We start from the raw sequence: 23,394 nt of genomic DNA on the forward strand, positions 1-23,394 counted from the left end.
CATAATATGTAGAATAAACATGAATGGACACATTTAAATTGAGGTAAGCTGTTACTTGATAAATATGAGGCACAACACCACAACTGTAAAGGTGCGTATCCACTAGCAGATAGAGGAATGACAGTACGATTACAACATTGTAATCGTACAGTCGTTCCTCATGATGTGCAGTGCCTACACTGAACTATATGTCATTCAGTGCAGGCACCCTCCCTCATTCCAGAACATGGTCAATCTGTCGTTATCGGCAGGATGGCCTGCATGTTCAGGCGATGATTCATGTCGAAAACGACCAGCGGGAGCGCGTATTGCTGGTCAAATTCTACATTTTCATGCCCGATTTGTGAACATGTAATGAGCGATTGAACGATAACGATGTCGTTATTGTTCAATCGCTCATTTTAATCGCCTAGTGGACACGAAGCATAAGCTTCAATGTAACATTTTCAAATATTCTTTTGCCAAGACACTACCATAACTCACTAAAACCGTATTTTACATGGTTACATTGTAATTTCATCCTCATCTATACCACTGAGACAAGACTAGTTTCCTGCCAACTACTCCCAATAACTTTTTCAGTGACAGTCATGATTTCCTTTTTACATTTATGTCATGGCTGCTGAAATATGTGTATACTGTGCAGCTTTCTCTTACATAGTATATATATCTAGGGATGTATATCAATGCTGTTAAACTGAATATAAGCAGTAATTTACCCTTTTTTATTTGTTCCCCTCTTTTCCTTACTATTCCTAACCTTATTACCTTCTGTACACTTGCCCTTAAAATTGAATAATAAAAAACCTGTTTTAGAGTTTTTAAGATTTTTTTAAACGGTATCAGCAAAGTTTTATAACACATGTATGAAATATATTGCTGTGGCTCACTTAAAGTCAGCTTTAGGCACTGGAGCCTGAGGGTCTGATGGGTTTTATTCTGGTCAGATTATGAAACAATGGATAAAAGTACACTAGTAAGAATACAACATATAATCTCACTCTCTCCATATATACAACAAAGTACATGTGAGTAACTTACCTTAAAGAAGCCTTTACATCCCTCACATGTCCTAACGCCATAGTGCTGGCATGCTGCGTTGTCTCCACACACTGCACAAGTTCCCTCACCAGTTGAAGAACTTCTACTGAGCGGTGATGGAATTCTGCTCTCACCTACCATGCTAATAGCTGGGCCACTTGCAAGAGGGGAATAGACTAGATTTGACACTTTTGCTATTGGTAAACTGAATGCCAAAGATTCCATAGATAACTGTGATGAGTCTCTTTGAAGGCCTACTGGTAAATTTTTAGAAGAATCGTAGCACACCTGGGGGTTAGGCATTGAGGTGTGTGGAGAATTCTTAACATGAAAAATTGGAAACCTTGGGGAAACAGTCCTAGTTGAAGCATCCATCAAATGACTTGAGGTCACACATGAATGTGTACCTGACAAAGTGTGAGGCTCTTCCCATTGTGGTGACTGGTGAATAGAAAATCCAGATGTAGATAATGTTGATGTAGGAGATGATTTAAAATACATTGAAGTGCTTGGTATAGCATCTTCTCTTTGCTGAGGAACTGGACTTTGGTAGCTGGCCAATTGAGGGTTTTCCATTTTTATCAGTGGCCTCTGTCCACATGTTTGCATTTGGTACAAGCAGGATGGCTTGAGTTCATAGCTTCCTGAATATCCCTCAATGAAAGTACTAAAACTTGGCAAAGATGTGGTGGCTGAAGCTGTAATCTCTGTGCTGCTTAATTCTGAGTTACATTTTGTACCTGTAGTGCTCATCATTTCTGTACTGAATTCATGACCATAAAGTTGTGTGATGTAGGTGGAACCAGGTGGCATGGGATTATATTGTACACAGGGCATCTCTGTAAATAAAATACAACATTTTAAATTTTAAAGCAAACAGAGTGAAAATAAACCCTCTTAATATATATCAGATTTTACACACACACACACACACACACACACACACACACACACACACACACACACACACACACACACACACACACACACACACACACACACACACACACACACACACAGTTTTAAGAGCAGTTAGGGCTGTTATTGTGAACCCACATCTCCAATCTGAGGGTACGGGGAATGTCCCCATATGTAGAACATAACAGCACGGTGAACACTGTGTAAGCACTTTTTTTGTCCATCTTGTGAATTTATTAGTTTTTAATTAAATTCTTTTAAATTGATTAATGTTGGCCATTGGCCTGATTTTTTGGAGTGTTTCTTGGTGTGAGGATGTATTTTTAGTACCCCAAGATAAATCACAGACAAGCTCAAAGATTTTATGGACATCTTTATTTGATGAACATTGGAGAGAGATCTACTAGAGAACTACCTAACTAGAATACCTGGGATATCCGTTGTTTAGGTCCAGAATCAAATGCCTCTAAAAGGATTGCGAACTTTTCTGTTACAAAAAAATTGTATGATTGCACACACTTTATTCTTTTGTTTAGTACCCCTCCAGTTACATATACAATAAATAAGTGCCACCCCCAGTCCAAATAATCAGAGAAAAAACAGGTGTGTCCTGACGACGGGGGGCTGACCCTGAAACGTTGCACAGCAAAGCACTGTTTTTTCTCTGAATATTTGGACTGGGAGTGCCACTTATTTTTTATATATATATATATTATATATATGTGTCTATAAGGTTTTACAGCGCCAGTGGTATGTGATGTAACTTGGATATCAGTATCTAGAGACAAAGCCTAATCCCCCACAACAAATGGGGTGTCAGCTCAACCTAATCGGTCTAAGTCGTGGTCAGTGACTTTTTTAAAATGATGTGAGAACAATATGGTTAGGTCAGAGCGCCTTAAAGTGCTTTGAAGTGCAGAAAATGTGCAAACAATCACTAGATAAACATGCAAAATGAGCAATATATACGTCTACCAAATAGATCTAGACCATAAACAAGTATTTATAAAAATACAAATTTAATAAGTACAATCAATATAAAAACATGAATGGAAAGACATAATGACACTAATAAAAAATACTGTATAAAGATCCTGCACCCCACCTGACCATACCCTCCATATATATGAAATAAGATAAGCTTTTCATTTTTAACAACTTTGCATTTATTTATATATTTTTTATTTATACTGTATAAATAAAAAATATATAAATAAATGCAAAGTTGTTAAAAATGAAAAGCTTATCTTATTTCATATATATGGAGGGTATGGTCAGGTGGGGTGCAGGATCTTTATACAGTATTTTTTATTAGTGTCATTATGTCTTTCCATTCATGTTTTTATATTGATTGTACTTATTAAATTTGTATTTTTATAAATACTTGTTTATGGTCTAGATCTATTTGGTAGACGTATATATTGCTCATTTTGCATGTTTATCTAGTGATTGTTTGCACATTTTCTGCACTTCAAAGCACTTTAAGGTGCTCTGACCTAACCACATTGTCCTCACATATATATATATATATATATATATATAATATATATATTAATAAACAACCATGGCGCTAGGAATATCCAATACTTAAATATACTATAAACCAATATGCACCAAATACGTCCAGGGGCGCTGAGAGGGTGGGTACCTGGGCCTGGGTTTATTGGAGGGGCCCAATGAAGGGCTGTGTCTATTACCTCCCCTTCTTACCAAGCTGCTGCCACTGACCATTTCCCCTCAAAACACCCACCCCACCCCCTGGATCTGCCCCTGGCTGGGGGTGCAAGGCAACCCCCTGGCAGCGATTTGCGGTGCCGATAGTAACATCTTTCCCATATTTTGTAGGGGGCATGGGCACGTCACTACGATTAGGCCATGCCCCCTACAGTAGGAGGGCCCGACCCTGCTCTCTACAGACCTGAATATGTCCTTTAATTTATCAGATTGCCAGCCCAATTTGTAGAATTTTGCTATGGCAAGCTGTAATCTGAAATAAAAAAAACACACCTCCTAGTGGAAAAATATCATAAACACACCAAATGTGTCTTAATTTTCAAAGTGAAAGTTGTGTGTTCCTGTACCACAGAGTGATAGATATTGAACTGCAAGCTTTCTTGCTAAAGTCTGGATGGAATTCTTCCACTACGAGCTGGTAATATAACTATCTGCTAACTGGAAATTACCCATATACACAGTACTTCTTTCGAACACCTTTGAACTTTTGAAGTTACCGCTTGCGGCTGGTCCGCCATCTATTATTATTATTATTATTGGTATCCACTTATTTGGACATATCATTGCCCACCACAACATCTTGTCACATTTTTCCTGAATACCATAGATCTATATGTATTATGCTTGTAATTGTGTTACCATTGTAATTTCCAGATTAAATATTATAAATTTTTTATGTACTTTTATTAAGCTGTATGATACTGATTTTAATGTCGTTTAGATTTCCTTAGCGCTGTAAAACCCCCCTCTTTTTATTACATACAAACACACTGTTTTTGTGGGGCAAAATGCACTGGATGATGGACAGTTAATAATTATATATATATAAGTTCAGTATTCATAATTATTTAGATATATATTTATATTTTACCGCTGTGTCTGAAATATTTAAATGACAGGAGAATTTAAATTTAAGGGTGTTCCTTAACCATCCTTGCCTACTTTTGAAAATGCATTTCAGGAAGATTGTGAAAGCAACACCTATGGGCTCGGCGGTAAAGTTGGTGTGTACTGTACATCTGAGAGGCGTGTCATAATACTGACTTATATCTAAATGTAAAAGAGCATCAAAGTAGTTAGTAATATCTGTAAGATCTAATTGTTCATGAAAAAACACTGATATGTTTCAGGGGTTGCTCATGTATTGTGTTTTACTAGGGGTTCCATATAAGGAGCCAAGAGAAACCTTATATGAAAATGCATGTAGCCATGGGGATCTTTGTGCCTTATAACCAATGCAGGGAAATGGCACTGATGATCCCATCTGAATGTATTTTTCTCTGTTTTTTTCACCAAGTATGTAACAGTTAAATAATGGGGGTAAGGTGCGATCAGGGAGACTGGTAGACTCTTCAGGGAGTTTGCTGCTATTTCAGGGAGTTTCCCGGATAATCAGGGAGAGTTGGCAAGTATGTGCTTAATTTGTATACTGGTACACAGCACAAAGAGCCATGTTTTCCATACATATTTAAAAATGATGTTAAACATTATATTTTGTGGAGTAATCTGCACAAATTACACATGGACTATAGTATTGCACACATAAATAGGGTATTTTATATTACAACTCAACAAATATGACACTGAAAATAATGACAGTCCTATTGCCCCTAACCTTCCTGAGTTAATACATACTCTTAGGACTGCATTGAGATAAATGTCCTGATGCTTTAATGAAGGTCATAAGAATCATTCATGAAAATAAGGATTAGTTCAGTTTAATAAGACATATCACAAATAATGTAGGAAAGTAAAATATAACATGCTAAATCATGGCTGCAAATTTAAGTTTGTGTTCAGTGCAAAATCAGGAGCAATGATGCAAAAATGACCTACAGTTGTATAAAAATGGTAATAGAAAATGGTAAATTGTTACACTTTTACTATTCTATGGGACATATATTATTAAAGTCTTTTTGCAATCAATTTATGCAATATTTAACAATGAGGGCCATTTAACAAGGGGGTACCACAGCAGAGATAGCTGCAGCAGTCCCTCTGTTTCCGACTACAGCAGCAGTCCCCATAGCTTGGTAGGTGAACTGAGAGGCTGTTAGCTATGGTAGCCTGTAGGCTACATTGTCACTCATTTTTCCGGAGAGGGATTCAGCAGTGTCTAGCATTATTTTTATGTCATAATTGCCCCTCTAACTAATTATCATGTCCTCCTAATTTCCCTCTATGTCATGTCCAACCCAGTCTCCCCTATATCATCATATTCCCCAAGTGCCTCACTCACTGCCTCATTTACCTATGACCTGGCCAGCCGGCCTATGCTCTCTCCTCCCGCTCATGTATTCGCTGCACACACTCTGTAACTTTCTCTCAGGGAAGACGAGAACAGCGCACTTCTGAGTAGGTGTGACTTTTAAAAAATATAACAGTATGTTCTGAAGTTTGTCCCCAATTCATATTATGCCATATATAAGTTCTGCCACGTACGTGAAGGGTAGGGCATTACTACTGTCAATCATTGGAATGTTGGTGGCATCAGTAATTTTGCTGACACCGAAGACAGAGTCCAACAATAGAGCACACAACGTGCGCATGCTAATGGCCTGAACCTGACACTTTTTACTCTTTGTCATGATGAGATCATGTCAGAGCCCCTATCACAAAAAGGAGTCTTCATAAATTGCACTGAAAAAAAACCTTTTCTTATTGCCATGATATGCTGCAATAAGAAATGATAGCTATTGAGGCAAAACGGGGGAAAATAATAAATTGGCCCGTAAGTTATTTTATAAGATGCAATATCTAATAATGTTATACTGTCAGAACAAATGATCAACAAAATATGTAATTAGATTGCTAACCCATAGTGTTTCAAAAAATTGACAGTTGCTCACTTTAAGGGCAGATTTGATTTGCATGGACGTATATTTAAATGTATTAAATTAAATATAGAAAATAATTCATTATTAATCTTTGTTTTGGATAAATTAAATATTATCATCATAGTAGCAATGTAATAGAATATTCAACAATATCACAGTACTAGTATTAGTGTAAGCTGCTATGTAATTAATCTTGCCTTTCCTCAACTCATGAATTAATAAGAGGGATTCCACTATTTATATGAAATAAAATTAATTAAAGAAAATGTAAAGCAAATGTTTGGTTAGGAGTCTTTCAAACAATATAGATGCTCTGTTTCTGTATGTTGATCGATTTTGATCAATTTTAAATCAATCAAAATCGGCCTTTAGTAACTATATCCCTTACAGTAAAGAACACGAGAACACCTTCTTGTGCTGATGGTGAAACTTCATTTCTACCATTCACAACTGAAAGACTCCTTGCCATTTTTATGATCTTTATTCATATATAAATATATACTGTATATAACATATTACTTAATACATATCCTCAGTATGGCAGAGAACACACATAGTGCCCCAGACATGGGCATACTGTTGCAAAAAAAGGCAAATGTCTCTATAATCCAGGTTGTCATAGGTGAGATCCAGCTGTTCTTGAATAAATACCTTATGTATATATGTGGTGCACAAAGGGATGCAATTCCTATTTTATTTTAGCTATTATGGAAGAACAGATTCAGAAATGCATTTGCCCTTTTCTTGGTGCAGGAATGGAGCTGTCCAGTTCTAGGTACCAGGACAAACTCTTAGGGACCTATGTATTAATAAATGCGGCACTGCCACGATTATTAACAGTCAGTATCATGATGGATATTTAATTTTGAATGAAAGTGTCCCGTACATGTATTAAAGTTAACTCGCAGGGACAGTGACAGCGATATCTGCTGTTCATGCAAGTTACCATATTTTATGGTACTGGGCACCTACATTTGAACATACAATTTAGCAAAATGACTGTATTTGCGCAGGAGCTGAGGGAGTAAATGGGCAGACTAAGGGCATTTTTTTTGCTAAATATGGATTGGGAACACTGGTGAGAATTAATTATGCAACAGATAATTATTGAATTAAGGTACAGGGGATGAGATCACTTGCAACGTCCAACATGGCATGAATTTGTCCCCAGCTTACGTTGGTGAAGCCCAATTCAAAGGACACTTTGTCCAATGTTCATTAAAGCCGTAAATTTGGCCTATTCAAGCTAAAAATTAGGAGAAAAACAACAATTCTGTTAAATGAAAGAGATGGTTCTAAAGTGGTAGGATGTTGGACTTTACACTTTTGCAAAGATATTTTCCCATTTTTGCATACTTAAATGTACCTCTACTTTGCGGGTATATTGATAGCAGAAAGAAGGCATCTTAAAGTATACTTGGAGGACCATCTCACAGTTAGCCTCCCAACAATTTGGTAAGGCTTTTTTTTGCTCAGGAAATTTTATTCTAAAAAACACTAAAACTAATAAAAAATATCTTGATATTATAATGCTTCCAATTGACAATATGATACACAGTAATGCCCCCAATTGACAATATAACACACATCTGTGCTCTGAATTGATAATATGGAACACAGTAATACCCCTAATTATTAATGACACATCTGTGCCCCAAATTGATATGACACACAGTAATGCCTCCCATTAGTAATATGACAGAATTTGTGCCACAAATTCATGTCACACTAAAACTAATACAAATATATTGAAATAAACATATTTATAATGCCTCCGAGATAATATGATACACAGTAATGCCCCCAATACATAATATGACACACAATAATGCACCCAGTTGATAATATGCCACACTACAGTGTCCCCTTTTGAAAATGTGCTACATTGCTGTGTCATCAATGGAATATGCAAAACACATGTAAAGGGTTGGGTATGATATCCCGGCGGCTGCATAGCCGCTGGTTCAAATACCAACGCCGGAAGCCCAACTGTTGAAAATCCCGACTACAGCTGGTAAGTACCCTAACCCTACCCCTCTCCTCCCCTAACCCTCCCGGGGTGATGTCTAACCATAACCTCCCCCGGGGGTGCCTAACCCTAATCTCCTCTTGTGGGTGCCTAAACCTAACCCCCCCATCCCCAGGCTAACACTAAAGGTAAGCCGGATACTTACCTCCGAGATGCCGGTGCCGGTATGTTCATCCTCGGTGGATGGCATCCCGTCTGCCGGCATCCTGACTACATCCCCATATAAATACGTGTCTACAGTACATCAGATCAAGTTGTTGCAGATGTACAGTGCATGCTGTGGAGTCCTGCAATCTGAATGGCCATGGATAGCCTGAATTACAGATTGGCACTGGAAAAGGCCCAATTCCCCCAGTCTCTCCCCGATTCTCATCAGACAGCTCAGCATGCAGCACAGAGAGCTTTCCTCTTTAACACAAATGGTGCCCTGCTACAGATGACGGACTGCTTTGGCCCATGGGACGTGGGAATGCCTCCGTCAGGGAGGCACGCCCCCGGCACACCTACCAAAGGGGGCGTGCTGTCAATCAACATTGACAGCACGCCCCCTTTGATCGGACACAACGAGCGAAGGACTTTCCTTCGCTCGTCGCGTCTGGCGCATGCGCACGACGGAGCTCCCTCCGTCGTGCGCATGCTCAGTCCAGAACATCGACCCACTTGCGAGCGGACAGCCGCTCGCGAGTGGGTCTGAATCAGGCCCATAGTTTGGATGCCCCTGATCTTGGCACACAGGTGCAACCAAGCTTTTAATTGTGGACAACCAGTGTACTTTGTAAATTAGGTTTAGTGTGTTTGCTCTTTTTTGAATGCAGGAACTAGCACTCTAACACTGTTTTTCTGTGCTGGGTGCAAGACCACACTTACTGTACTTGGCACTGTGGATGACCTGTTCAAATGAAATTCTTGATCACTACATTCATCTTGTTATATTTGCATAATTGGCCACCTACTGCTGTTAATGTCCTATTCTGCAGAATTGATGTCTGGCACTGTGAGTGACCAGTTTCAGGGGTTGGACCATGCTTAAAGCCAGCATAGGCCATTTACACTGAGTTAGACCTTTTCTGTATGCAGCAATGGTAACCTAAAGCTTATGCTGCCCTCTTCTGGTTGGGTTAAACATAAATCAAGGTCAAATTCTCTTTTAGTTCCGCTCCTGTTAATTGAATAGATTTTTCAGTTTTCCTCATAATACCTGAAAACTCCTATGATGCTTATAGGGTAGCTGAAATACATCTGAGAGTGATGCCAAATTAGGACTGCATTTATTACTTCTGTCTCTTTTGTGTATAAACCTTTTTATTACATTCCTCAGATTGTCTTAGGAATGCATCTCTATGCCGAAAGCCTCTTCTTTTAATGGAACTTGCTTTGTGGTGATGCATTTACAGGAGAGCTCACCACCCATAATAAAACAGTCCAAATGAGAGGTGCCATGTATTGTAAAAAACATACACAATTTTCAGATAAACTTTAATTGCATAAAAGACTCCAAAAACCCTCAAGCACCCCGGTGGTGATGAAGAATACCAGGCAATCTGAGATATAATCATTTGGGGATTTAGTTAATGAAATGCATTTTTTTTAAATTGCATATTTTACACCAGGAACGGTCGTGCATAGTGAGGATCGTCCCTAAAATGCGCTCTCTCCACTACGTTTTTATATTAATCTCACTCAGCAAAATTAAATCTGGTTTATAGTGCTCTTCAAAATAAGGTGCACCAGTGCAACAAATTCACTATACAAATGCAGTAATATTACTCCATATACCTGAGCATCAGGGGGAAATATAGATGCACTACCCCAAAACCTATTTGATACAGCATTATGGTATGAAAGCCCTACAATTTATATGACATTGAAAGATAATGAAAGGTTAAAATATAATGTACAAAAAATATTGAAATTATATTAGGCTGTAAAAATTTTTAATTATATGAAGGAATAAATCATTAGTATGACAAATAAATGAGTGAGCTATTCCTCTCCATTCCCACTATAATGGCAAGCAGCTGATAACTCTGGTCCTCACTAGCCTGTAGGTGAACCCATCTACCCATGGCACAAGCATACAGACAAACCTTCTGGAGCCTTCGCTCTGTCCCACTCCCCATGCTGCAATGAGCCTTCTCCTGGAGACAAAAAGGGGTGCCGAGAGGGGGGCGGAGCTGGTACTAATTACCGGGCCTGGGCTTTCAGGAGGGGCCCAGGTCCAACGTCGCTCCTCCCTATCAGCTAAGAAACCCTAGCACACGCAGTCTCCTCTGCCTGTGGGGGGGAGCGATCATCCTGATTGTGCCCCCCCTGGATTTGCACTGGGCTGAGAGAGGCTCCCCTCCCCAGTGTGCAGCAACTAGTTTTTTGTATTAGAAGGGGGCATGGCCACACCTCCCACAATTAGGTCACGCCCCAGGTCACCCAGGCCTGGGCCAGCCCTTAACGGCCCTGGAGACAAATGCCAGCAATCAACAGGAAGCACTGTGACCAGGTACTGTTCTGTGCTGGTTCAACAGTTTTACATAGTTCCTTAATTTCAACGTAGATATTTTCATTATTCTATTTAGATTTTTTTGCCAATTACTGGAAAGCGATAGATTTGGAAATGCTCACATAACTGATCAGATATTTGGGTGGAATTTCTGTGCATGTCTCTGACAGGGGCCAATCCAATTAGGTGCAAGTTGGGCCCTGTGAGCCGTTCTCATAGCGCACATGCACTGTGGTTTACATTTGCAATTCACCTCCAAACTCGCCTTGATTTTTTGTGTGCAGCCCCCTGAGCAGGTGAAAAGGTAGGGAAAATCTTTAATTTAAAGTAAAATTGTCAGGCACTGTGCAGAACCTCTGGTACACCCTTCCCAGTGAATAATCTCTCACCTGGAAGGGTTTATAGCATTATTTACCCAATAAACACCTTTCAGTTTTCAGGTGAATTTCTCTAAAAACCTCAATAATGGGTTAATTATGTGGGACAGGTATGTGAGGTGTAAATGACGTGGGACAGGTACAGTGTCTTACAAAAGTATTCAACCCCCTTTGCATTTTTGTTACCTCACAACCTGGAATTAAAATGGATAGTTTGAAGGTGTGCATCATTTCATTCACAAAACATGCCTACAACTGTGAAGTTGTGTTTTTTTTTATATTGTGAATCAAACAACATTTAGGACAACATAACAGAAAACTTCAGCGTGCATAACTATTCACCCCCCTAAAGTCAGTAATTTGTCGAGCCACCTTTTGTGGCAATCACAGCTGCAAGTCACTTTGGATTAGTTTCTATGAGCTTGCCACATCTTGCCCCTAGGATTTGTATCCATTCCTCAAGGCAAAACTGCTCCAGCTCCTTCATGTTGGATGGTTTCTGCTTGTGAACAGCAATCTTCAAGTCTGACCACAGATTCTCAATTGGATTGAGATCTGGGCTTTGACTAGGCCATTCCAACACATTTAAATGTTTCCCCTTAAACCACTCGAGTGTTGCTTTAGCAGTATGCTTCGGGTCATTGTCCTGCTGGAAGGTGAACCTCTGTCCCAGTCTCAAATCACAGGCAGACTGAAACAGGTTTTTCTCAAGAATATCCCTGTATTTAGCACCATCCATCTTTCCCTCGACTCGAATCAGTTTCCCAGTCCCTGCTGCTGAAAAACATCCCACAGCATGATGCTGCCACCCCCATGTTTCACTGTGGGGATGGTGTTCTTGGGGTGATGGGATGTGTTGGGTTTGCGTCAGACATAGCGTTTTCCTTGGTGGCCAAAAAGTTCAATTTTAGTCTCATCTGACCAGACCACCTTCCTCCATACATTTGGGGAGTCGCCCATATGCCTTTTGGCAAACTCAAATCGTGTCTTCTTATTTTTATCACTAAGTAATGGCTTTTTTCTGGCCGAGCTCTATGGAGTGTACGGCTTATTGTGGTCACACGCACATGCACAGATACACCAGTCTCTGCTGTGGAACTCTGCAGCTCCTTCATGGTTATCTCTGTGCTGCCTCTCTGATTAATGCCCTCCTTGCCCGGTCTGTGAGTTGTGGTGGGTGGCCCTCTCTTGGCAGGTTTGTTGTAGTACCATGTTTTTTCCATTTGATGATGATGGATTTGATGGTGCTCCGGGGGATCATCAAAGATTTGGATATTTTTTTATAACACAACCCAGAATTGTACTTCTCAACAACTTTGTCCCTGACTTGTTTGGAGAGCTCATTGGTCTTCATGGTGTGATGCCTCTTGCTTAGTGCTGTTGTAGCCTCTGGGGCCTTTCAGAAAAGGTGTGTTTATACTGACAGATCATGTGACACTTATATTTCACACAGGTGGACTTCATTTCACTAATTATGTGACTTCTGAAGGTAATTGGTTGCACCAGAACTTTTGAGGGGCTTCATCGCAAAGGGGGTGATTACATGTGCACATGCCAATTTGCAGAATTTTATTTATGAAGATTCTTTTTTATATATATATTTTTCATTTCACTTCTCCAAATTAGGCTATTTTGTGCAGATCCATCACGTAAAATTCAGAATAAAAAAAATATATAAATTCCAGATTGTAATGTAACAAAAAAGGTAAAAAGCCAAGGGGGGTGAATACTTTTGCAAGGCACCGTATGTGGAGGCGTAAATGATTTGGGACACATATGTGGAGGTGTAAATGATGTGGGGAAGGTATGTGGAGGTGTAAATGATGTAGGACAGGTATGTGGACGTGTAAACAATGTGGGACAGGTATGTGGAGGTGTAAATTATGTGGGACAGCTATGTGGATGTGTAAATGATGTGAGACAGGTATGTGGAGGTATAAATGATGTGGGACAGGTATGTGGAGGTGTACATGATGTGGGACAGGTATGTGGAGGTGTTGTATTGATGGGAGAAGGGTTTTTGAATTTGCAGATGACAGTTTTACCTCTCCTATCAATGGGACTGTTTGAATGAATTAGAGTTTATTCAAACTTATAGGAAAATACTGAAAATCACTATACACACATTTTCCTGTACTCCAAAATGCAGGAAAGCATTGGCGTATCTTTAAAGGGTGGAGTGTATGTAGCGCAAACGGGCCCCTGAGTCCAGGAGGGCCCACACCTCACACCCTGCACCCATATTATATTATACTTACCTCTCTGGAGTACCGCGTCGGCTGGCACTGCAGACGGAAATCACAGGAAAGACGGTGTGGTGGTCATCCTCCCTGAGATTTGCGCATGCACAATAGAGAAGTCTCCGTGATTATAGTCAGATTGCCATGTTCCCGGAGACCTGCTAAAGGCGCAGTAGAGTTTAGCACAAAGTCAGAGTCTACTGTGCTGCTGGAGAGGGAGGAGCCCGCACGGGGGCTGAACTCGGGTCCTCTCCTATCTTAAACTGCCCTTGCTGGAAATACTTTAATTTGATTAAAAAAGCCACTTGCACAACCTTGCTGCGAGTACCAAGAACTGGAATTTTAATTGAATCTTGCATTTTTTGTGTGTGATGTATGCGAGTTTCAAGAAACAAACTTGCTCCTAATGAAACTATCCCCAAAGCATCTCTGTTACTCATACTTGCCTAGTCACCCGGAAGTTGCTGGAGGCTCCCAATTTTTTGGGTAGGCTACCAAACACACCCGGAAAAGTAGGTGGATCTCATACATTATGCCCACTTGCTAGTGAAGTGGGCAGGGTGGGGTGATTAGAAAGGGAATTTGCGAGTCCACTTGGAGGGGAAAAAATGACACTAATCTCGTTATTTAGCCTTGTCCCTTCCGCATGGACCCACAAATTGCTGCAGTTTTCCCCATGAACTAATGACGTGTTGAGCCCATCCCCAAAATGTCAGCTGCATCTACTCTCCCAGAGAGGAGTTAATTATGGTAGGCAAGTATGCCTGTACTATAGATTTTATTTATTTATTATTTATTTATTAACAGTTTCTTATATAGCGCAGCATATTCCGTTGCGCTTTACAATTGGAGATTTCCATAGATATAATTCTAATTGTAATAGCTGCTATGTGTGTGGGCTTGCTTTTACTCAGTTGCAATTCATGATTCACCATAGTGTGAAAGCAGAAAACACAGAGGCACACTAAAATTTCACTTTTTAGCAAAGGATTTTAAACAATAATGTTAACTTGCTACATTAGTTAGCATGCATACTTCATGCTACCAGTTGCTATATGTTTTATATAGTATATGGAGAAAAAGGGGGAGAAAGAGAAAATTGTTGTATGCAGACCATGATTAAAAAATAATCAGTGAGAGTTTTAGCCAAATTATATGCAAATGTCAAGTTGAGGGGTCATTCAGTAGGGTGACAAGTGCAGAGAAACATTGTAATCCCTTAATGCACCATTAATGCACTGTTGTAAGTTAAAACATGGTGGAAAAGACATTGAATAGCACCATGGACCCTTCCATATAATCAAGGATTTGGACTAAGGTCGGGTTATTCTGTGTATACTGTAGATAGAGACATGCATCAGCAGTTCCAGGAAGCCAGAATAGAGGATCACAATAAAACAGTTGGGTTTGAGCACTCACAGCAGTAATGAAAAGAGAGGCACTATACGTCTCTCTGCCAGATGTAAGACTGAGGTAATGTGTGCCCTGGTTATCGCTAGTCTCTTTTGTCCAGCACAGCTATGACAGATAATGGTGGCATTGCACTGGTCTGGAAACACTGCAATCATTTTATATATGGTTAGCTAAGCTCTCTCAGTATGCAACCATTGTTAAATTAAGTGTGTAAAATAAAACTAATATTATTCTAGATGTACTTTAGCTGGTTTCAAATATTAATGTTTTGAGAAGAGGTTAGAGATGTATTCCAAACCAATATGGGATCCTTTGGGGATAGATATTAAAGCATTATGTATAAATAAAAAAATACAACTTTCAGGCTACAAAGTATACATATTTGACTTATTCATTAAGCTATTTAAAAGCGTTGAGCACAGTCATAACTACTTAACATTAAAATCTTTAAACACTCAAAAATGATAAAACAACATGTATGTGATTTTACAAGAACTGCATGTCATGCTTTACAAAAGGTGAATTAAACCACATAAACTGATAGTTTATGTCTGTAAGTAGCAACACCCACTTATAGCAGTTGCTATATGGGGTTCACCGTTTAAGACAGGGTTAGGCAACCTGTCGCACTCCAGCTGATGTGGAACTACACATATCAGCATGCGTTGCCATAGTTTTGGTATGCTAAAACTGAGGCAGGACATGCTGGGATGTGTAGTTCCATAGCAGCTGGAGTGTCACAAGTTGCCCACCCCTGGTTTAAGACATTGTTTTAAAAATAAATTATGCAATAATTTACATACACTTTATAAGTCTTGTATCAATATGAAAACCAGAACCAACATAGTATTAAACGCTGCATAATAATAATCATTACCTGTAGGATATCTTTCTTGCTGAATGGTGGAAATGTTTGGCTGGCTGCTTAGAAAAGGAACTTGAGGAGAAACTAAATTTGGATCTGGATCAGAAGTGGATAGGTCAGTGCCTTGTGATGGCCGTTCCTTCGACCTGCAATCTAAAGGGGGGAATTAAACAATTTCATCAAAACAATATTATTGCAATAAAATAATCACTTTTTAAATTAAAGCTTTAATATGGGTTACTTTTAAGGACATTTATACTCATGTAGCTTCAACTTAGTCTTGTATTTTACACACATACTGTACAAATAATGACATACATTTTGCATTTCCAGAATGTTTACTAGATAGCAAGATTTGTTTTACAATAAGTGGCAATAAGAATAAGCATGCAATATACAAGTTAAAATAATTTGGTGGACTTTAAAATCATGACTACATCTAAATGTATAATGAATATGCCGAACCACACACTATTAAATGCTATTCTATGCTGCAAATAACCTACATGCTCTGAGAAATTTGAGGATTTACCTTTCCAACTTGTCCCTACAGAGGTTGATTCTTACACACTGAACCAAACCTACTGCTTGTCTTTCCTCCAGAGAAGCAGCAAATCCTTGGTTACCAAAGGAACAGTCATTGGGACTTTAAGCATGCACCTAATTACTGCAGCAACAGCCCCATTCTACCCCCACCACACTAAACCCATGTCTGCCAGGCTGTACATTCTTCACATGGCTAAAAAGATCGTCAAGTGCAGTAAATTAGCAAAGAGTGAACTGTCAGCCTTCCATGACTTTCATGTGTACGGAACTTTTTAAACACTGAGAGCTAACGTATGGTAACAGAAGAGAGATAATATCAGATGTCCTTAAATCTACAATCCTACAAATAAATACATTTTAATTATTCAGCAAATGTCCAAAAAAATATATACATTTTATATTGTCTATCGGTGCATTATAATGATAATGCTTTGTATTAAGAAAGGAAGGAAGGAAGGAAGCATTCTACAAATACAGCATGCTCTCTGCCTATAAAAAATAATCGCTATTACAGACATTTAAGTAAAATCTGAATACGATCCTAAACGGTTGTGGTTATTCCTTTACCAAGAGTTTAATAAATATAAAATGAAGCCAGGTTTCCTAGCAAACTGCTGTGGATTACTCACAAGCAACATCATGCTCAGCAGGTCTCTCCTACAAGTGAGCCCCAGGTATCAGTGCGGCGATCTAATCACCACAAGGCATGCTGACATCTCACAAACAATATCACTTTACTTTGGACTGTTTTCTTAAAGGCTAACAAAAGCCCTAGTTCTCAAGTATACTTCAATGAGAAGACAAATTGCTGCTGTTCATCAGCAGAGCCCTGGCTGGCAGCATCATCGCCATGGTAACCGCAGCGAGTAACTCGCTATATCGCCTCCACTCTCATCTTCTCCAGCTGAATTAAAAGTCTCGCTTAAAAGTAGAGCAGATACAAATGTCAAGTTCATCATAAATGCTGCTATCTATCACTCCCAGCAACTACAGCGCTAGCGCTGGATCTCTCTGGCTTGGCTAATAAGGGATTCCACAATACCTACTTGGTTGCTGTGAAGATTCCGTCTTTACAACACTATAAGAAAAGTCTTCTTTAAAAAAAAAAAAAAAATGAATTAAATAATTGTGATGCGGTCTTCCCTTATGTCTAGCAAAAATCCTGCTTCTTTTATGAACAGCAAGTGCTAATTAGTAAATAAATGATTTCCACATTGAAGATGTTCAAGCGAGCGTCTGGAGTAGTCAGGGAGCCGGAGGTGGGACTTGCTGTACTGTGCATTGGTGTATAAATAATAAATGTTCAGCTAAGGCTGAGCTGGATCCTGCTAAGGACAGTTCCCCAGTAGTGTAGTGTGAGTGTGACCATCATTTATGAGAGAGGAACCCTAGAAGTCTCCCCGTGGAGTGGCTGGAATGCGAGACGTCAATAGTGACAGCATGGGAGGCTGACGTCACCGGCCCCCTCCCACCTCCGTCCTTCCCCGCGTGTGTAGCCGTGTGTACAGTGTGTCTTCCAGCTGAGGAACTGATACGCTGTACAGTAGCGCTGCAGTTCCACGCTGCCATCGCCTGCCAGCACGTTTCATTTCTTAGATTGTTGTAATGCAATTTATTCAAATCAAAGGAGGGAGGATGTTTTATTTGAAATGATTTTAAGCAGTTTAGCCCTTTCACAAAAGGGGTTCCTAATATTTTATGGGCTCTATTTATGTACAAAATGAAGAGGCTACTTGATAATATTGCATCATATTAATGCAATATATTGTAATGTTTGATAGCCATTCAGGAAAACTTACCTTATTGGCGATGTCCTCCGCTAAATCGCTATGCGGAGGGCACATGGCCGTAACTCCCACCTCTCTCCATTCCAATCTGTCCTTAATGCTGCTGTTCGGCTCATCTTCATCTCCAAACGTTCTACATCTGCCTCCCCTTTTCCTACAAGCCCTACACTGCACCCCGTCATCCCCTTCAGAACCCAATTCAAGCATCTCACACTCACTTACAAAACCCTTGCCCATCCCTCTCCCATTTACTTCTCTGCCTCATTTCCCTTCAATCTGCACACCCACTTTGCTCCACAAATGCATGCTGCCTCTCTTGCCAACTGATTACTTCCTCCCACTCCCATCTCAAATATTTTGACCATGCTGTTCCCTACCTCTAGAATTCTCTCCCTCTATCAGACTCTCAACTTCTACTAATCATCAAACAGGCTCTCAAGACCCACTTCTTCATCAAGGCCTTCCAGCTGTCATCCTAAACATTATTCAACACAATTTTTTTTATCTAAAATTAATCTCAATGTTAAAACAAATTACATGCAACTGACATATAGCTGTATACATAAAATCCCTAATGGCAACACTAGCATTTATCAGTCATCATATCTAGAGTCTATTATTAGTGGGCAGATTTTAAAAAGTTGTTAGTACCTGTATAGCATAAGGTTATATCGCTCCTTCCAAGCTTCAAACAATTTGTTAGTAAGCAGAGTGTCTTGCAGATTATACCGAAATAATTAGTAAACAGTTCCTTTAGAGGCTTGTTATAGAGCAGTGGTTCTCAAACTTGGTCTTCAGGACCCCACACAGTTCATGTTTTCCAGGTCACTTAAACAGGCCATACACCTGCACCATTTCGGGCCGATTGCCTGATTTTCGATGAGTCATAAGATGGATCTTGTGAAAATCGTGTATTATTTTAGTAAGATGACATCCGATGTGCGCTCCCGCAGCTCCTATAATCGGATCTTATGATCAGATGTACAGCACATCTTGTCCATCGTACCGTGTGCAGATCATGCCGTTTATTTGTTATGCGATCCATCGTGCAGCAATTCAAGTCATTTCAATGACTGTTTTTCTAATGAGCCTGTGAGACACAGAATCGATCTTACGACAGATCGTGTGCTAAGAAAAACAACAAACATGCTGCCAGGACTGCCAGGGAGCTCCGGGGAATCATAGGGAAATCGTATGATGAATCGGATCTTATGCTGGTCGGATAGGTGTATGGCCAGCATTAGCAGGTGCAAAGGTGCATTCATTACTAATGTTGGGCATACACCATACAATTATCTGTCAGATATCTGTCCAATCTGGCTGGTTGGAATGAAAATCTGGTAATGTATAGGAGCAAATGACATTCAACCATTTGCTCACATGGTAGAAAAAATTGACAAGATGTAACATGGATCTAAACAGTGCAAATATTGTTACAAGAATGTGCAACCTTCCCTTCGCTCGTATTTCCAAAGCTCTACACTTCCAAAAACTTTTTAATGTTCAAAGAACCTTATCTGTACTTCACCTTTTTTCCATTCCTCCTTTTGCTGACAAATGATGCAACCCAATGGACTTGTATCTACTCACTTCATCCAACCATTCCCTTCCGAACAAAACTCTCTGAACTGGTGCTGTTCAGCTCTGCAGCACACCATGACCTGAGTCTTTCCTACAATTTCCACATTCCTACACATAGAGGTGAAGTGGGATAAATGAGATTGTTGTAAAAGAGAAGTGTAATTTTTACACATATAAATGTCCCCCCCACACACAAAAATATGGTGCCACCTGCCACACATCCTGTTATGTCACTGTAAATGTGGCAAGTGTCCCCTTACAGAACTCCTTAATATTGTTAAAGTGGAAACCGAACAAGTGTAGAATTTTAATCCCACTCAAACCCAAACAAAACCAGTAATAGCCAATTAGGAAATTGAGCATGGCAAGTAATTTACATCTCACTGTATTTACCCCTCCCAACACAACTGCTTTGTAACAACAATGATTTCTATCCAAAAGAGTAAACAAGACAAATAACCATTAATGAGGTTATAGCATTAGGGTTTTTATGCTTTTTATCTAATATAATTATAAGACGTTTAATGTAAACTTTATTGGAAACAGAGTAGTATACTGTTGTTTTTGCATGTATTTAAAAAGTACTAGTATAGTTCTGGAGTAGTTATCAACCTGTTCAATCTCTGGCTGATACTTGGTTGGCTTCCTGTACTATGCTGAACTCAAGAGTTAAGTACAATAGATAAGAGCAAAGTGCACTGAATAAGGCAGACCGAAAAACTTCCAATAGAACAGGTAAAAAATGTAATGAATACAAATCACACTTAATTACAGTAGCATTTGCAAGAAAGATAGGATATTGATATATCTGTCTCAACATTAAACAAATGGAATAGCCCGCCCTGATGGTATTTTACTATGCATTTGAGAAAATTCCATAGGTAACATGGACTTTTCCAATATGTTTAGTAAAGTAAGACCTGGATGGGTTAATCCAGATCCACTGGAGAGACTCTCCATTTTCTGGTTGCAAACGGGTCCCTCCAACCCCCCTCCTGCTATTCCTGTTGAATAAATGTCAACATCATGGTAGTTAAAATGCTGTAAGTAGCATTTCACACTTGCTGACATCACAGTGTAGGCATTCTGGTGTCATCACAATGCAAGTCGACACTCTTATTATTGGCAAGGCAACTACTTCCGGCTGTGTGCCACTATACTGCTCAATAATTCATTTGCATTACACAAGTGTTAATGATTGTTGCCCAAAGGCATATCATGGGTAGAGGGTGTGCAGTGCACACGGGCCCATGGATAACTGGTTCACCACTATGGCTGCTCATGCCATGCCCCCTCCCTATACTTGAACTGTCCAGCAGCTTGATCATATAGGGGTACTGGGCAAGGATTCTCCCATAAGACTAATATGGGGGAGTACTGTCTGCAGGGGACAGGTGAAAAGCCACAGGGGCAGAAAGACAGTTGAAAAGAACCGTTAGGAGTGATTCAGAGAGAGGAGGAGCGCCATTACAGATACCTGAGGTGCAGCGGGTGTGGTGACGGAGTGCATCGTGAGGACTGTTGTCGGAACTGTTCCTCCTGTGTTTTAGTTGGCTTCCTGGGTCTGAGTGACAGCAATTACTCACAGCTACCACAGCGCTACAGCAGGGGAGCAGCTGAGTTAAGGAGAGAGTCCCAGCATGGAGAAGCATGTCGACATTCCATACAAAGGAATCCCACAGCACTGGCAGTCCTTTCCCTAGCATCAACCACAACCTGCGTCCGCAGAGGTTGGTAAATCAGCTTAGCTTAAGTCTAACACAGAGCCATGACTAGCACCACACTGAGGCATCAGAGACGGCAGAGAAAAGCATATCAGACCAGTCACCAGGAGTCAGCAGTTAAGATTACACTACTACACTACTCAAAGCCTTAAGGGAGTCTGGACCTCATTCAGAGCCGGTCGCACAGAGCGTGCGGTCGGTCTGAATGAGGGGAGGACCTCTTGAATTTTCAAGACGTCCTCCTTTGCGGTGGTAAGGTTGTGGGTTAACACCCACAGCCTTACGACCGCCTAAGGTGATGGTCGCGATGGTCAAGACCATCGCGACCATTGGTGCTTACGACGAGACCCTAGGGTAGGGTCTCCCTTGTCGTAAGCCCCGGAGAGCTTTCGGCTCTGTCTGAGCCGGAAGCTCTTCACTGACATCACTAGTGATGTCAGTGGGGCCGCCCCCAAACGGTAGGCGTTCCCATGGGAACTCCCCCGTTTGGGCTGCCACCCCCCCGGCCCGCCTTCCAAACGGGGCGAGCTGTCAATCAACATCAACAGCTAACCCCCTTTGGATCGAGACCCGCTACGACCGGCGCTGTCGGTCGTAGCGGGTCTCACGCATGCGCTCAACGGCGCCGGCGCCATCGTGCGCATGCTCTGTGGGGGGCCATCGACCCAGTCCGAGTGCATCGGCGCTAACGACCGGGTCTGAATGACCCCCTCTGTGTGCAGAACAGGTCCTGCGATTAAGAATATACCATTAAGTGGTATATCTTTTTGTGTGATTAAATGTTTTAAAACTTGACTCAGAGAAGGACTTCTTATTGGTCAATTCAAGCATACTAACAATTGTATTTAATATACCTCAAACTTTTCTGTTATCAGTAGTGCGGTCTCTCATTTCCTTTTTCTGTTTACCTTGGTGCTTTTTTTGTGTCAGATTTGCAACTGACACTGAGTCCAGCAGCATTGTTCAAGTTAATTATTAGTTATTTAACTGCCAATATATTTTCATTATTTATCTCTATCAGTATATCTTTTATTATTTTTTATATGTATATTTATATTTACATACATCTTTTTTTTATATATTTCATTTTTATATCCATTGTCCTTATGAATTCATCTACTATAAGTGCCGGAATTTCTGACCTATTCAGTTCAGTCTGAGTCGTTTCAGTTTTTTTCTATTTTCCCAAGGACTTTTTGGGGGAAGCAGAGGAAATTCCAAAACATGGTAGTATTGTTGCAGGAGTAGTGCAGAACCAAGGTTGACATTCAGTTTCAGGAGGAAGCTGGTCACCAGCCAAAGAGATCAGGGTCCAGGAAATAGTGGCAGTGCAAGAGGTATCAGGCAGGAATCCAGGAGGCTGGAAGGCATGATAAGCCAAAATCATGGTCTTACATAGAAACATAGAATTTGACGGCAGAAAAGAACCATTTGGCCCATCTAGTCTTGGTTAGCAGAGGTGAGTTGTCGGGTTGATTTCTGTAGAAAACTTAATCTAAGAAGTCTATGAGTCCAGGGGACTCCAGGTGAAAAGGCAGGGAGGGTGGGTGGCAGCCAGGAAGGATGGCAGGAGAATCAGTGGTGTCAGCTAGACCATAGCTGCAGTCTACATTTAGTAGAGGTTGCTACAGTACTAGTCTGGCAATATATGGGAAACTGACAGAGGTACTGAGGAGCATCCTGCTGATATGTGATTTACTTTTTTCTTGCAAAGCTGTTTTTCTACACTTAAATCCATGTGCACCACAGATACTTAACATCTTCAGATTAACTCTACTGCTGGGAAAAGACTAACCCGCACTGAAAGC

At 40.3% G+C, this 23,394-nt stretch overlaps 1 protein-coding gene across 1 annotated transcript in view; it reads right to left on the reverse strand.

Moving 5' to 3' along the window:
* The window catches only part of NR4A3 (nuclear receptor subfamily 4 group A member 3), a 49,431-nt gene extending 31,677 nt beyond the window's left edge, over nucleotides 1-17,754 (reverse strand). The window contains exons 1-3 of the mRNA XM_088445639.1: nucleotides 17,541-17,754; nucleotides 15,961-16,101; nucleotides 1,042-1,880 (exon numbers count right to left, since the gene is read on the reverse strand). Coding sequence (XP_088301765.1) covers nucleotides 1,042-1,878 — 837 coding nt within the window. The 5' untranslated portion in view covers nucleotides 1,879-1,880; nucleotides 15,961-16,101; nucleotides 17,541-17,754. The remainder of the gene's footprint in view (nucleotides 1-1,041; nucleotides 1,881-15,960; nucleotides 16,102-17,540) is intronic.
* Between the last annotated feature and the right edge of the window lie 5,640 nt (nucleotides 17,755-23,394).

This window comes from Taudactylus pleione, unplaced genomic scaffold (genome assembly GCF_031769625.1).
Source record: "Taudactylus pleione unplaced genomic scaffold, aTauple2 ptg000386l, whole genome shotgun sequence".
In the NCBI taxonomy this organism is placed as follows: domain Eukaryota; kingdom Metazoa; phylum Chordata; class Amphibia; order Anura; family Myobatrachidae; genus Taudactylus; species Taudactylus pleione.